At 45.5% G+C, this 16,574-nt stretch overlaps 1 protein-coding gene and 1 long non-coding RNA gene across 6 annotated transcripts; one reads left to right on the plus strand and one right to left on the minus strand.

The window, feature by feature from the left end:
• The first annotated feature begins 203 nt into the window (after window positions 1-203).
• On the plus strand, window positions 204-9,743 carry LOC125535591 (uncharacterized). 5 transcript variants are annotated; one of them, XR_015615734.1, is made up of 6 exons: window positions 204-408; window positions 646-894; window positions 1,270-3,012; window positions 3,154-3,497; window positions 3,585-3,627; window positions 9,368-9,743. It is a non-coding gene; the product is annotated as an uncharacterized LOC125535591 (long non-coding RNA). The 5 variants fall into 5 exon arrangements; XR_015615735.1 differs by having other exon boundaries at window positions 656-894; XR_015615737.1 differs by having other exon boundaries at window positions 656-740.
• Window positions 9,744-13,203: 3,460 nt separating this feature from the next.
• Window positions 13,204-15,176, minus strand: LOC125535590 (alpha/beta-Hydrolases superfamily protein). Its single transcript, XM_048698659.2, has 4 exons — window positions 14,601-15,176; window positions 14,121-14,467; window positions 13,835-14,031; window positions 13,204-13,712 (listed from the first exon to the last, which is right to left on the minus strand). The coding sequence occupies exons 1-4, from the start codon at window positions 15,037-15,039 to the stop codon at window positions 13,373-13,375; spliced, it is 1,323 nt and encodes a 440-aa protein (XP_048554616.2). The 5' UTR covers window positions 15,040-15,176; the 3' UTR covers window positions 13,204-13,372.
• Window positions 15,177-16,574: the final 1,398 nt, after the last annotated feature.

A 16,574-nucleotide genomic window follows, 5' to 3' on the forward strand; every position in this document is an offset into this window, starting at 1 on the left:
CATCCTAATCAATGGCTAGGATCGAATGTTCTGCCGAGCAGACGTTTGCCAATCCCCCTGCTGCCGTCTTCATCCGCCTTTCACTGCATGATTAGCGGCACCCACAAATTGCTAATCACATCTGGTCGCTAATAAGTCTCCGCACATATCTGCCTCCTTCCTTTACGCGTTCTCCTCCACCTCTGCCCCTTTACGCGTTCACCACATTGGAGCTCAGACGTGTGATGTAGCCTTTGTTCATACTTGAATTGAATGCTCACGAGCTTTGGTGGTTGATATTTTGCTGGATGTTTGAACAGCCCTGGGCGGCTACATTGACGACCGAGCGAGCAAGCAGATGTGTAATGCAAAACATGTGATGTGCAGTTCAGGACCAAATCCACTGGGACCGATCGATGGAATTCAGAGGTGCATGTACTGACGAAATCTCATGGTGACTCTGTTAATGTAGAATTAATTTTCAGAAAATGACTTTTCTTTGTTACCACTTAGCTGCAGTCTGCCGTATACCAAAAAGATCGTTATGCATATTTTTTCTATGTCTTATATCCTAACATTCATTTCTTTGATGATCAGTACAACAAAACTTGTTGAGACCCTTTAGAGTGGTTATTTTAGTGACTCAACTTCTCTCTTTTTTGTAAGGAACCTTTAGAGAAGTTGAAGCTGAGCATCAAAGTTTGGAATATTTTTACCAACAACCAAGAGATTCCCATGCCATAGGGCCCGGTCATGTGCAGGTTGTGTCGCTCACCAAGAAAAGACAACATCCATGATTGTTGATGGCTTTGGCCTTTTGATCCTGTGCTTTGTTGCCATAGAGAATTTGAGTGTTAGACTTCTCACAAGTCAATCACAAGTTCACCATCCATGATTGTTGATGGTAAACATTTAGTAAGTAGCGACTTCCTTGTTTTGCATTCAATCTAATCATAAGTTCATTAAGTTGAGTTCTGCGAGATGCTCAAGTGCTTTATAGAATGTAGCATTAAATATATAAAGGTTTCTACAAAATTTGCATAAGAAGGTAATGTTCCATCTTTAAATTGTCTGAGCTTGTGGGATGGAGCCAACTTTCTTACTTACTCGACATCTATATCATGCATGTTTAGGGCGTTGTCTATATATTTTTAATGCGAATGATAAAGTAATATGTGAATGACATTTGCACTGGTGCAAGCTTGCACGTTTGCTACAGCAGGGAGAGTTGGTGTAGCATCATTAGTTTCTTTGTTGATATACTAACAAGTTACCCTGTTCGATTTCTAGACTGTTTGGAGCCCTGTTCGCCTGCAAGATTACTAAGAGCACCCTGCGCAATTCCTTGACTGTTTGACACAGCGAGCATCGAGCGGAAGGGCTCCCGGCGGAGGCACAGCCGCCAGGGGCATCTCCTTCATTTGGCCTGCTTCCCTTGGCCAACAGTGAATAGCAGTCGTGGTATCACGTCATTCACTTGCCTACCATAGATTGACCGCTGATGCGGGCGTTCCGCTCCACTACTCCATCTCATACTGTATATTTCCCCTCTTTATATCTATATAAAGTATAGCATGTAAATATGCTTAAGCTCAGAAATAGCCTTTTCCTTCTATCTTCACTTATACTATTTGGGTTAGTAAAAATGTAACTAAATTCAGCGGATGTGTTACTTGAAGCCATATTATAGGATTACTCAAGTGGTGTTGTTGATGATCTGATCTAGAATTTGGTATGATGTATAACCATCAGTTTAATAGATGATTCCTTTATATTATTCCAAAGTCTTGGCAATGAATTTGGATTAAAGTTATGAACATGATACACTGAAAATTGGTAGAAGGACGTCATGAATTTGTAACTATAGGAAATGATTTTACTTTCTAGGTCTATTTCTCTATGGTCTTGCTTCTTAATTTGGTTTTATCTTGGGTGAATTTTCAAAGCAGACATGAGTGTTTAGCATGCCTTCTTTAATGGTAAGAAATACATTAGATATATTTGAATTTTAGTTGAGTAAATGAGTATGAGTATAAATAAATTAAAAACACAAAGCAAAACCTTTGACGTTTCATTGATTAAGCAGAAGATTGTCCAGTTAATCACGGAAAACCAGGAGAAAAGCAAAATAAAAGTGCCAAGCCCACTCTAGAACACCATAAACACACATGGCTAAGCCCACACTTGACGGCGTGGCGAATGCCACAACGCCGACCACACAAACACACACTAGCTAGGGGACTCGCTCCGCCGAACAAGCCGCTCTTCCATCACCTACCGGAAAGAAGTCATGAGGCACTCTCCTGCGACGATGAAGAGATGAGCATTCCACATGCCCGTAGTAGTTGCAACCCACACGGCATGAGGTCCAAGTCATCGAAGTTGCAAAGCTCTCGGGGCCACTGCTCTGACGTTCATTACTTCAAAACGTATTCACTCAACTGGTACTGCTTCTAGGGTCATCGCTCTGACATGCTATGGCAAAGACGTGTGTTGCACGTGCATGCTTACTAGTCAGATAAAAAGGTGAAATAGGACAAAAATCCAATTTATCGCCTTCTCGCAGCGCGACCAGAACGCCCGCAGCTCTTGGGCCAACTCCTCCTGACCTCCTTCTCTCTCAAAAAAAAAAAAAAAAAACTCCTCCTGACCTCCTCCCTGCCGAACACCACCGTCCACCCACCGTCAGGTGGTCGCGTCCGCCGACGACACGCAGCTCCGCGTGCGGGAGCTTCGACTTCAGGTGGCTGCTGCTGCACTCGACCGGGGCCACCTGGTCTGCGTCGCCGTGGACGAGTCTCGCCGGCACCCCCGCCGACCAGATCCGGCCCACCCGTCCCTCGAAGAAAAGCAGATCCGGGCCACGCGTAATACGCCGACCACAACCCTAGCCCGAATCAGCCTCCGCCGGCCGCCGCTTCCGGTGGGGAAGAGGATGCCGCGGCAGCGACCGAGGACGAAGCGTGGCGCCCTTTCACGTCTCTCATCCAGGTCGACGCCGACCTCGCCCTGGCGCGCGTCCTCAAGGAGCAGGCAAGTTGCGAGATCTCGCGGCCCCGGCCGTCCCCTTCCCGTCCCTAGGGTTCCGAGGCGTGCGATTAACATCCCGTGTTTTTTGTTTCGAGGCAACGATCAACATAGTAACATGTAAATATCCCGTTTGGATGGGCGCAGGAGCGGGCATACATGATGCTCCGGATTAACGGAGGGCTGCGGCAAGGACAGCGATTGCGGGAGCTCCGAGGCCGGGAGCTATGAGTCGGTTCACCACCACGAGCACCCAGGCGACGGCGAGGGTGATGATGCCGATGATCTTGATGCTGAGGCTAAGGGTGAGGGTGAGGGAGAGGATGAAGGCGAGGACAAGCTCTGTGAGGAGAGCGAGTTTGTTGAGGGGTTTGTTGAGGATGAGGATGAGGAACCAGAGCTAGACCTTGCAGAGTACAGGATGCTGAGGCTTACGCGCGAGTGCTTCAGGACGCCAAGGAGCGTGAGGTTGCCTTGCTGGGACCAGGATTGTGAGTACAAATGGGTGTTCTTTTTTTTCAGTTCACTTTACATTTTGAGGTTGGTTGCTGACGTGCAATTTGGCTTTTGCCTGGTAGGGCGAGCAATGGACATGTTGAGGATCACGTGAACGGCAAACAGGTAGTGGTTTATTTCCTTATCTTGGATGGATTTAGTTCTTATATTTGGAAGTTAGAAATTGCCGTATCCCCGTATCTGTATCGCCGTGCCCCCGTTCTTGTGTTGGTGCTTCATAGGTTATCTAGTCCTGCTTTGGTCAGATGAAAATATAATGGTGAAAGAACAAGGGAAGACTGGTTTGTTGAGCCTGTGTGCATTTTCTTTCTCTGTTTGGGCTTCGGTTTCTTAAATATCCCCACTGTCTACAACTTGCCTAGGGGATTCATAATAGTGTAGATAGTCACTCAAAATGTTGCTAATTACCAACATTTATGCACGGAAAACATAATCTTCTTTATTATGTTTGCCATTAGAGATAATGTTGTGTTTGGATGTTGTATGTAATACTATGTATTCAGCCTTTGAATTGGGAATTGGTATTGGGAGCCGCCTCTAATTCAGCTATTTTGGATGCCCTCTGTGTTACCCGGTGGAAATATGCATCAATACAAAGTGTGACTTCCTCCCACTTGTGCACGTCCCAATGCAATACCGAGTGCAGGGCCTCCGATTTGCTTGGAAACATTTGCCCATCCGCAAAACATACTGTTCGGCACAAAGCATAATCTCTAACTCATGTAAGTGTAACTATGCAATTCCAGAGTTTGTCATCCAAACAGGATTTGGTATTGAAACATAACTGAAATTTCATGAGCCAATTCAGTGCACAACCAAACAAATGAATTCGTATTGTTGTCCATTTCAATTTCCTTGTTGTATTGGTATTCCAGCCAATTCAATACTGAAGCCTCTAATAGAAACATCCAAACAAAGCCTAAGTTATTTGCCATTAGACCTAAACTCAGTTACAATCTTGACTTATGTTAGTCAAGTAATAAATTCAAGCTTTGGAAAGTATAGAGGTGCCTACATAAATGAAACAAATGGACAGTCATCATGTGTTAAGTATTGAAGGTCGCGACGTTACACGCAGCGCTTAATTTTGGTTAACGTGTGATTAAGCATGCACTTTTGTCAAAAAAGGACAAAGGAGGTTGCAAAATGCTCGCTAGGTGCGCTGGAAAAAACCTTGCACATAACTCTGTTCTCAGCATGGGTTATATATCCAAAAGCTTAGGGGGCTGACACAATAGCTAGGTGGACCCATAGATTAGAAATATTGAGGCATAAATGCTTTACCAAACTAGAATTCATTTCATAGGAGCATATTCTCGTCAAGAAATTATTTATGACCTTCGAATTGTAGCCAACCAACTTCGGATAAGGTGTATCCCTTACTAGGAAAAAGGCAGGCCTTGCGATGTGCAGAGGTTGCTAAAGCAAGAAAAACATTTTCATCATTCGTGTCTTAAGAGCAACTCCAATAGCTCCCGTATCCTTAAAAGAACCATTGTCTACGGGAAGTTGAGGCAAAGAAGGCCTCCAATAGCTCCCGTAAACCTGATTTTCTATGAGATCCCGTATAATTGCCCTTAACTCCCCTCATGTTCATGAGAAGATGACCTTCCCGTGTAATTTTGGTGAGTAGGAAACCGCCTTAAATTTCACGGGTGGAGCTCTGGAACACCATCGTGCCGCCTTCGGCTTGTCGCTGGCCCGCGCTGGCCCATAGCTTGCCGTCGCGCCGTAAGTTGCCGTTGCACCGTCGCTTGTGATCGCGCCTCCCCGCACCACTGCTTGCCGTAGCACAGCCATGTGCCGTCGCCACTAGGAACTTAGCGCCGGTCACCCAACTAGCGTCGCAATGTCGACGGGCAATGTCAAATTTTAGGGGAAGATGTTTATGGGAACTAAGAAAAGACCTCATGGGACAACTTCCGCTAAATTATACAGACTAACCCGTAAAACCACTTTTACAGGAAGGTTTTTACAGGAGCTATTGGAGTTGCTCTAATACAAATAAATCAAGTTTAAGATTCACTATATGTATCGATATAAATATAACATAAGGTAAGTCCAGGGACCATGCAAATACAACTACAACAATTGAGTAAAGATACATATAAAAATGTATTTCTTTTCAAAATTATCAAAGATATATTCATCTCCATGCCAAGTTGCTAACAATAGAAGATAATCACTGACCGGCATGAAAAAGATAAGATCCATCTTTTTCACTAGTTGGATTACTCTGGCCTGCCACCAATACAACCCTACACGTATCTTCTTAGATGTATCTTTACTTAATTGTCAGGGTTGTATTGCATGGTTTCTATATCTTATTATGTTTTATTTACTTGATATGATTTTGGTTAACACATTAATGATTTTTTTCTTTTCTTCTGTTAGCAACCTCCCAACATGTAGATTGATTGATATATTTATGTAGATGTCCTAGAATAACCAGTGCCAATTAAAGCTCGTCACATATTTGGATGTGAATAAGTGACAATATATAGTACTAGGCATTTATTCTAATATATTTTGGATGCGAATAAATATGGATAATTGATTATTAATTTTCCTCCTAAAATAGTCTAGGTACAAGACCTATATATGTCTTTCACATCAGCTTGTAAACAACTTCTGACATTTGAAAAACTTAAATCTACAACTCTAAATTTTTGTGCATTTATCTCCCACTATGAGACAAACCACATGCAAAACACAACTTATTTTGGTCGTGTAGGTCCCACCAGTCATGTGATCAATGCGAAGAGTAGGCACCACAATATTTTGTTGCGTTTGCGGGGTTAAAGAATTCTTCATTTTCTGTTTTGTAACATGTCGGAAACAAAACAACCGCAAGGAAAAGATGGGACAGTTTGTAGGCCCACCAAGCATCGGAGGCACCAAGGAGAAGCAGACCCAGCCAAGCAATACGTTCAGCTACCTCCTCACCACAACTACTTCGGCTACCACCGGAGCGTAGGCAAGTAGTGAGGCCCATGTGAGGGAATCCTACGACCACATCTGACCTTTCTTAGGTGGTGCATCACACTTTGGTCTTTTGGTCTTGAGCGTCTCCCCCTCCTGAGCTCCCATCTTGACAACCTCATGTCAGTCGTACGGTGCTGGCGTAGGCCCACGTTATTGTTGCTTTGCACCGGCATGGTATGACCGACATGGAGGTTATCGAGATGGGAGCTCAGGGCGGATGAGACGCTCGAGGCCGAAACACTAGAGCGTGGTGTGCCACCTTATGAAGGCCCGTGGTGGTCATAGGATGCCCTCACAGGGGCCCGACTACTTGCCTGCCAGCGATAGCGGGCCAGTTTTGGTTAGGAGGTAGCTGAATGGATTGCTTGGCCAGGCTAGTTCTTTTGGGTGCCGCTGATGCTTGGTGGGCCTCCAGACCTGTCTCATCTTCTCCTTCCGATTGCCTTGTTACCGACATACCAAAGAACAGAAAATGAAAATTTTGTTAGGTTCTCAAACTCAAAGAAATACCTTGTTACCTAATCTTTGTACATATTATGTGCTTAGCGGAACCCACCCGAAATAAATTGTGTTTTGCACGTGGTTTGTCTCTTCACGAGAGACAAATACGCAAAAGTTTAGAGTTAATAGATTTAAGTTCGTTCAAATGTCGGGTGTTAGTTTCCGCACTGATGTGGAGGATATATATAGGTCGTGTGGCTACGCTATTTTAGGAGGACAAAGAGTAATTGATTATTCATATTTATACACATCCAAGTATATGACATTAAATGTCTATTATATATTCACATGCAAATATATGTGGAGCTTTAATTCACACTATTTGTTCCAGCATACACACGCACATATATTCTCTATTACCTGATAGGATTATGTTTTCTGGTTTTTTGAAGTTGGGGGGAGGGGGGGGGGGGGGGGGGCTGGCTGGGACGTTTATTAGGTATACATTTAGTGAATGTTGTTGCATTGTAGTTGACTGGATTCGTCGTTAGTTGGCTTTTTTTATTCGTTCGTTCGTGACTATGTGTGTTCATGCAGGGCTGTCATGCTGGGTTTCACGCGTGATGTGACCACGTGTTCTCATGTAGCGCCGCTTATGACGCTGTTTCTGGGTGCCGCTTAATTTGCCGCTAATTATAAATAGGGGGTTGAGGTTCCTGATTGATCTTGCTTTATTGTGTGTTCTTTCTTTATATTGTCTGATTTATGGTTTGCGGAAGTTACTTTGGAGGGGGATCCCGTCGTTGATCGTCCTACTGGAATTCGGTATGTTAGTCGTGTGCGTGGTGGACAAGGTCGTGGTCCGGCTCTAGTTTCTGTTGCTGGCCGTGATTCTCTCGGTGCTCTTTTGTTGTGGGTGGGTGTGTCTGTGCCGTCTGGGTGTTGGCCGTTCGATGATTCTTCTGCTGTTGGTACGTTTGACTTGTTTTGTGCTGTTGATATTTTTCTGGATGCCTGACGTTTGTTTTACAGTACGGGGTGAGGAGAATTTGATTGATCCGTAGTCTAACAAGTTAGCTAAGTAGAGTTTTTCTATAGAGATGCGGACCCAGACCTGAAACTGATGGCATATATCCAGGTCGTTTATGAACATACAGGTTTTTGCAGCCTTTTAATTTAGTACTGGTAGATTTTCCGAACATACAGGTCATAAATCACTCCATGTTTTTACAGTCTTTTGATTCAGTACTGGTATATTTTCCATTGGAGTTTTACAAGAACATCAATTCTTGGCCATGCATCTTGACTACCAAAAAAAACGAAGAAGCAGGAAATGCTTTTTAGTACTAGATATTTGATGCATAAGAGTTTTATGGCTTCATGACAGAGGCTAAAAAAAGGTGCAAGAATATGTCGCAGTTTGGCATACAGCTGGATAGAAGTCCTGCTTTATTTTTCATTCACCTAAGATGTGTGTGATTTCTTAATTTGTAGCGACAAAGGATAATCTGAAGCTTCTTAAATCATTAATTTTCTCTCTTGCAAGTTTCATTTCTGCAAATAACATCACAGGAGAGCTGCCCTCAAACTTCTGTATGCTCACAAACATGACATATTTGTATGTCTCATTCACGTCTAATTAGTAATTTTCTTGCTTTAGTGACACGTCTGATTTTTACAATCTGAAAAATGTCCTAACAGAAGCGCCAAGGGCTTCTTTCTTTGTTGGATTATTATATTATGTTCTGTAAATTACATAGAGCTGAAGGAGAAAAATGGTAGAAGACATTCTTTGCTTATGTAACACCAAAAGGTTGGTACCAGTTCAGCTTGTGTTCCCTTAGGTTGATTTGTTCATTGAGACGCTGGTAAATTTATGAGCATCATCGACTGGATATGGTCCTTTCAGATGGATGATTGTTTGTATGCATTCTTTTTGTCACAATTTTTCCATGATGAATTGCAAGGGTGGATCAGTGCATCGGTTTTTTGTGTCATTGCAAAGGCGTGGCACAGCCCTAAAGCCATTGGCACACCCCTAATAACAGTTGCCCTAGGGACATTTGCGCATGCAAGGTTTTCCTAATAACAGTTGCCCTAAGGACATTTGTGCATGCAAGGTTTTCCTATCATGTGCTTTATGTACTGCACACTTGGCTGATACATTGCTGAACTCCACACTTTTTTCGCATCTTCATAAGAATTTAGAATTTAGATACTTGCTTTACTTTGGTGCTACATTAGCTCATACCTTCATAAGAAGATGTGTAGTAGCTGTAGCCTACATTTCCCGAGTTGCGGTTTGGTCATGACCGCAGTCACGGCAACGTTCTTCGGGGATACCAAATGCACAATTGCTGCTTTGCTGTTATGAGAAATACAGTTCTTACTGACGATGTTCTGCCTGTTTCTTGTGTAGGAGATGGCTACAGGGTACGAGATTGTCAGGAGGGCATATACTTGTGCTGTAAATTTGTCATCTAACAAGGTGATTGGTCTTTGCATAATTGTGAACTGGTGTGGTGAGCCTCCCCTTCGTTGCTCTGGTTTACCAACGGCAGTCATATCTTCTGAGGTTGCTTTGCTTGGTTTGTACAGACAGATTAATAATTTTTTAGAGCTACTTGCTGAACTTCACCTTGTATCTCCTCTGAACTTTCTGTTTAGCTCTCTATTCAGAAATCGATCGTGGAGTAAATGCCCAGAACTGTATGAGTTTATGGGCTTTCCCCCTGCATGCCAATGACTGTTACATCTGCGAATTACCTGATGCATATATGCCAACTTTCTTCTCATGTTAAATTTGCATTTAGGTATTGTGTCTATGACCTTGTGTATTTTCTTGATATGTAACCCTACGGCCTTATAAGAAGACTGTTGAAAACAATGTCTTGGATGGGTTATCACATTCAATGATTTCTTTGTGTGGCATTTTTTCAAGGCATGCACAGTTAAATTTTGTGGCCTAGGCACCTGGCTGTACACAACAGAATTTAAGAAAAAGGAGAGAAAAAACAGAAGGCTAACAGACTTTCAAGACGAAAGCTAAAATGAAAAGAATCTGTTAACAATGTTAGCACTATTTGTTTGTATAGGTATAGTATAATATAGGATTGCAGGTTCTCCCACTTCAGAAAGATATAAGGTGGTATTAAATGATATAGCACACTGACAACTGATTTTTATGACGTGGAAGAAGAGGAGCGAAGTACTCCCTCCATCCGAAAATACTTGTCATCAAAATGGATAAAAATGGATATATCTAGAACTATAAATACTTGTCATCAAAATAGATAAAAATGATGTATTTAGAATAAAAATACGTCTAGATACATCTTCTTTTATTCATCTTGATGACAAGTATTTTTGGACGGAGGGAGTATAAGATTGACATTGGATCATTCATGTTGTGTATATAGGTTAAAGAATTCTATATTGATAAAATTTCAGAATCCTGTGTTTGCTATGGAATTTCTGGTTTTCTTAGTTAGAAATCCAATTATCTAAATTTTAAACAAGAAGCAGTTGCCCCCATTGGCAAATGGTTATCCATCAGTCGGGGGAAATTTGGATCGACAAAAAAATCAAGCAGAGGAATAGTAATAGAAGAGTAAAAACATTTAACTTAAAAGAATGGACTAATAGGGTTGACTATTTAGCCAACTTTCATAATTAAGTACATGGGCAACTATTGTCTCTACCTGTCCGATCTTACAATTAAAGTTAGGATCTTACAACTAGTTATTGCACATCTGAGTGACACAATCAAACACAAAAAGGAAAAAGGAAAATAAGAAGAAAAAAAATACCTGCATGAATCTTCACCTAAAATTAGGAACATAAGATTTAGATGTGCAATACTTAGGCTGGTCATAATGGGAAGTAACTTAGATTAGTAACATGCATATATTAGTATTACTACCTTTATAGTGGTACTACTCCCTCCGTTCCATAACATAGTATAACATAGTATGTATAGATTTTTTTTAATGTCAAACTTTATAAACTTTGACTAAGTTTTTAGAAAAAACTATTTATATCTATAATACCGAAAATATAAAATATGAAACCACATCTTATATATGAAACTTCATCTTATGATGAATCTAATGATATATGTCTGGCCCTCTAGATATATAAATGTTTTTGTCACAAATTCGGTCAAAGTTTGTGAGGTTTGATTTTTCGAAAAATATATATGCACTATATTATGAAACGGAGGGAGTAACATATATGAAGTGTCATGTAACCCTTCATTTATTTAGTTTTTGACTCATTTGCTTTCTGGTGTGTTATGTTACAGTAAGATATTATGTTACTACAAACACCTCTTTTCTTATTAAATATTTGCCACGTAAGCAAATTTGTATCGGGTTGCGTTATGTTACTAGCTAAGTTACTCTTACTATGACCAACCTCAGGGCATATCTTAGATGTACTTTAGCAAAACTGTTAAACTTACACGAAACTATATGAAAGTAAACAATTATTGGAAAAAGTATATAATAACCAGCAATAAAAATGTTTTATTATGGACTGCACTATTTGTGAATCGTTATGTTTTTAAGGTTAAATATACTGAACGCATGCATACATTAGAACCAAAGTACCAAACAAATCCTTCTTTGACATTGTTGGATGTGTGAAGTGGGGAAGTGCATGGATAAACTCGGATATATATGAGCCCATTTCGAAAAACACATTTTCAAATGCTAAAAAATTCTAAAAAAAGGTTCATGTCCTATGTGTGTGCATAAAGTTTTATAGAAAAATAACATTTTTTATGGCCCGTGCAAAAAAGACAAAAAATTATGTCATGGAACGCTATTTAGAAGCACTAAAATTTGTCTTTATTACGGAGACAAAACAAAATGATATTTTTTCGCAAAACTTTGTGTCGCGCACACACATTTGCGAACATGTATGCATGATTTTTTGTATTTTTTTGACATTATAAAACATGCATTTTTTGAAAAATGGGTGCATATGCCATGCGTGCAGGACGTGCCTCTCCTGCGTGTGAGTTTGAGCTCTCTTCATATCATTGGCACATGCATATGCTCTTTTTTAGTGTGCATATAAGACAAAATGATGTTGTAAGCATAGATTTCATCTAAATTTGACTTCACAAAATGCTTTGTGGCTCAAATCTTTCATCCGATTTTAAATCTTTGAGGTGAGAGCTTCAAAAGTAGATTTCATGTTGGTATGTTTTGATAATTTTTTTATCCAAAGTTACCTCACCGGCACCCCTCAAACCCAACCCAAATTTGGGGCGGGTATAGGAGGCTCGGACCATCCCACCCTGGTCCATCTGGACCCAACACATATCCCCACCTAGACAAACCCTAGACCGCAGTCAAACCACACTCCATTCCACTTGCCGCCTGCTCCTCTCCTCGCCCCCCTTTCGATCCAATGTCAAGCTCCGGCAGCGCACCGTCCGATGGCGATGACCCCGTCAACTCGGAGTTGTTGTTGCTCGAGAGGGAGGCGGACGATGAGGAGGAGCTTGTCATCCCCATCACACCGCCACGACTCCGACGGTCCCCACGGCTTCGATGACACACCTCATGCCGACACATACATAGAGGGCCATAATTGCAACGGCGACTGCAAGGGGCCGACGCGGAAGTGGTGATGTCTCAGTGCCACCCTCGCTTCCATTTTAGTTTTTAGTTAATTTTGTTTTTATCTATGCTGCAACGATGAATTAAATCTTTTGATCTGATGTACCGTGTTTATATGCTCGTATGGAATTTAGGTTGAACTATGCTTATCTATATGTGTATATGATCGACATTTGTAGTTTCTCACGTTGCATGGATAGCACGGTTTTGAGGGATCAGATTTAAGATACCTGATTGTGGACGCGGCCATAGGAGGGCTGACTAGCCACTGTCTGCGGATGCATCTGTGAATGTTTAGGGGGGCTGGTTTTGCTATATCTGGCTATTCCGGCCCATTGTAGGGGAGCTCTAATGGATGATTTTGTATAAATTTTGCTTCATTTCAATGAAAAATGGAACATGCGAATCAACCTGTGGTTGAGTTGGTTAGGTGGACAGTGGTATCCCCAACCCACCAGGGTTCAAATCCTGGTGCTCGCATTATTTCTGGATTTATTTTAGGATTTTCGGCGATGTGCTTTCAGTGAGAGGAGACGTTCCCGTCGACGACGATATGCGTGTGTGCGTTCATAGGGATGAGTGTATGCGCGTGTATATGAGCGCTTGTGTTTGTACTTATGCTAAAAAAAAGAAAAATAGAACATGGCGTGATGCCTTCATTCTAAAAAAAATACGAGCAAGAATCCCGCTGCTGTCAACAGAAGAACAACATGTTTCCTACAGTTTCCTCCTGTAATTGTGTTAAAAAAAAGTTTCCTCATGTAGTTCTGTACACTATGACTATCCAGAATCCATTAGCCTGCACACCCTACCTTCTCGCAGCCCGACCAGAACGCCCGGAGCTCTTGGGCCAGCTCCTCCTCCCTGCCGAACACCACCGTCCGGTGGTCGCGTCCGCCGACGACACGCAGCTCCGCGTGCGGGAGCTTCGACTTCAGGTGGCGGCTGCTGCACTCGACCGGAACCACCTGGTCCCCGTCGCCGTGGACGACCCTCACCGGCACCCCCGCCGCCGCCAGCGCCTCCAGGTTCCGGTCCTGCGCCCTCGCCCCGCCGCAGATCACGTTGTGCATCGTGTGCCACGCCGAGTGGTGCGTGTGCCTCGTCAGGTCCCTCACCACGATGTCCACGCCGCTGCACGCACCAACATGAAGCACATTCATGAGCAAAATGGCAGAGATCCAGGCAAACGTGTTCCTGTTCATGTCTGGGCTCTGGATTAATCCGAGTTAATCGTGATTGATCTGATCGCTTACCTCGTGCGCGTGACGATCTTGATGAGCCACTCCCAGAACCGGTGGTTCTTGCAGACGACGAAGCAGATGGTCCTCCCGATGTGCTCGTACCAGGACATCACCGCCGAGCCGAACAGCAACGGCGGCCAGAGCTTCTTCTCGGCGAGCCTGCGCAGCGCCACCTGGCTCGCCCTCTCCTCGCACGGCAGGAAGTACGGCTGCCACCAACACGACGCGATCGATCCATTAAGCAGGAAGTACATCTCAGAATAATTCAGAGCTCCGATCGGGTGCGCGGCGTGCGTACCGGGGCGACGAGCGTGACCGATTTGACCCGCGCCGGGTGCTTGGCGGCCAGGGCGATGGCGATGGTGCAGCCCATCGAGTGGCTGACGAGGTGGAAGGAGCCCAGGTGGAGCGGGTCGATGAGGCTCCGCTCGATGGCCTCGACGTGGTCTCGCAGCGTGTACGCGCAGTTCACCGGCTTGGGGCTGTCGCCGAAGCCGAGGAGATCTACGGCGATCAGCCTGCGGTGGTTCGCGGCGGCGGGTTCGGGGAACACGGTCTGCGCCCAGAAGGAGGAGGAGGACGTGAAGCCGTGGATGAAGATGGCGTCGTCTCCGCGGTCACTCTTGCTTCGCGTCTCCTCTGCACCTGTGAAGTCGCGGGCGTTAATGTCGTCGTCACGCACGGCACGGCAGATCATGGCGGCGACGTTCGCGCGCGCACGCACGCGGACGGAACAATTCTGTCAAGGACAAGAACGATCGAGCACACGGACACGGACCTTTGTTGGGCGCCGTCGGCTCCTGCAGGACGAAGTGCAGCCGGTCGCCGCCGTTGCTCCGCCACTTCCCGCACTTCCCGCATCCGCAGTCGGACCACCTCGGGCTCCGCGCCTTCGTCGGCGACGCGTCCTCCTTCCTCCTCGTCCCCCCGCCGACCGGCCCGAGGAGCCGCAGCAGCGCGTCCCGGCACGCGCTCCTCCGGACGTACAATGTGTCGGACACCCCGTCGTCCTCCTCCCCCGCCGGGGCCTTTCCCCGGCTCCGCTGACAGTAGCAGCCGAGCGGGCTCTCCTCCAGGAATCCGTCGAGGACGCCGTAGACGAGGCAGAGGAGCACGTCGACGACGTCCAGGGCCGCGAACACGGCGGCCGCGAGCGCCGCCATCGCGGCCCCCGGCCATTCCGCGGGGCGCGACACGAGATCTGCGAGCGCGGCCATCGTCAGCCCGTGAACGATCGGAGGGTGGGTGGCGCGAAGGGAAGTGGATGCGAGTCGTGCGGCTGGGAACGCGCGGCGCTTGTGCGCGGCGCTGCTCCACGTCGCGGCGTTGGCGCGTGTGCCGGGACCAAATCCCCGCGCGTTCGGGCGACTCGTTGTGCCGGCGGCTTCTGGTTTGGTCGGCTCGACGGCGACGGGTCACCGGAACGTTCACGTGTGCACGGCAGTCGGCTCCGATTCACCGGGAACTTTTCTAGATTCTGTGAAAGTTCAGCCGTCCCGCGTCGACATCCCGTGGGATCGGAGGGGGAAGAAAATCTAAGACCCGGTCGTACGAAACGAAATTGGAGACCCGATTCCTTGCGTGACACCTGGCAATACAAATCTTAAAGCAGCCCACCCGTTTCCCACGTTCCACGCTCTGCCCTTTCAGCTTCTAATCTGAATCATCTTCCTAACAGAAGCTCATCTTCGTCCAGCTGAACCCCAGTGCACAGACGCATCAGAGTAACACAAGGACGGCGAGATGCTTAACCATGCAGCATGCGTAGTGCGTCGGTGGTGCCGCGAGTGGCGGCGTCGAGGAGCATCGTTGTTGCCGGCGGCGGGGACGTGGGTCACGAGCAGCGGAGTAGCGCCCGTCGTCTACGAGATGCATCGCCATTGCTGCGAGAATGGGGCTGACGAGATCCGCCGTGGCCGGTGAGAACAAGCAGCTGGGCTGATGCAAGAGCTCGTCGCCGGCAACGGAGGTGTAGCCACGAGCATAGGAATTGCGCCCAACATCGAGGAGAATGCCCTTGACCGGATGGGGCGAGCAGCCGAGGTCATACCGGCGGCAGGAATTTGGGGGCGGTGGAGACGAGACTGGAGAGTTGGGCTTTAACCAGGCGGATGGGATAAGATTAATTAATACTTACTCTATACTCCCTCCATTTCATAATGTAGTGCTTCTTCTATCCACGTGCTTCAACTTTGACCGTAAATTTAACTACCAAGACTGATTGCGGCGGAAGCAAAAATTATATCAGTGAATTCGTATTCGAAAGAAGTTTTCAATTATATAATTTTTTCTCCCGCCGCAGTTGGTCTCGTTGGTTAAATTTATGGTCAAAATTGAACCTCGGGAAGCGCGGGCATATTATATTTTAGAACGGAGAGAGTATTAGAAACGGGTTGGGCAGCTTTAAGATTCGTATTGCCACGTGTCAGACAAGGAACCGGGTCTCCAGTTGGGCTTTAATCACGGGCCGGTGCTAGGCGTAAGCCGGCTGATAGCTTTGCTATTATCAACCGCCTTGATAACCACCCGATCATGCATTTCCCCTCGCCTTGATAACCGTCCGATCATAAGGCCCGTGCTAGTAGCGGTTCACTTGGTATCCCACGGATTTGCACTTTCCCTTGTGCAGCACAGACACCACCCACAGCGCCCACCATCCCGTTTGCAAGCACGCCTACCAGCACGGCAGCAGCGCCCTCGACGACGCCAACGCTACAATGCAGCGAACGTCGACGCCGCCGGAGTTACGATG

This window comes from Triticum urartu, chromosome 2A, assembly GCF_056163025.1.
Source record: "Triticum urartu cultivar PI428250 chromosome 2A, HENAU_Tu73, whole genome shotgun sequence".
NCBI lineage: Eukaryota > Viridiplantae > Streptophyta > Magnoliopsida > Poales > Poaceae > Triticum > Triticum urartu.

What these genes read in the sequence shown, in the direction of transcription:
- LOC125535590 (XM_048698659.2), bottom strand. Translation starts at nt 15,039, where the DNA reads ATGGCCGCGCTCGCAGATCTCGTGTCGCGCCCCGCGGAATGGCCGGGG. An exon ending in GCCGACGGCGCCCAACAAAG is followed by an intron (nt 14,468 to 14,600) that starts GTCCGTGTCCGT and finishes GCGACTTCACAG; the next exon opens with GTGCAGAGGAGACGCGAAGC. An exon ending in AAGATCGTCACGCGCACGAG is followed by an intron (nt 13,713 to 13,834) that starts GTAAGCGATCAG and finishes TGGTGCGTGCAG; the next exon opens with CGGCGTGGACATCGTGGTGA.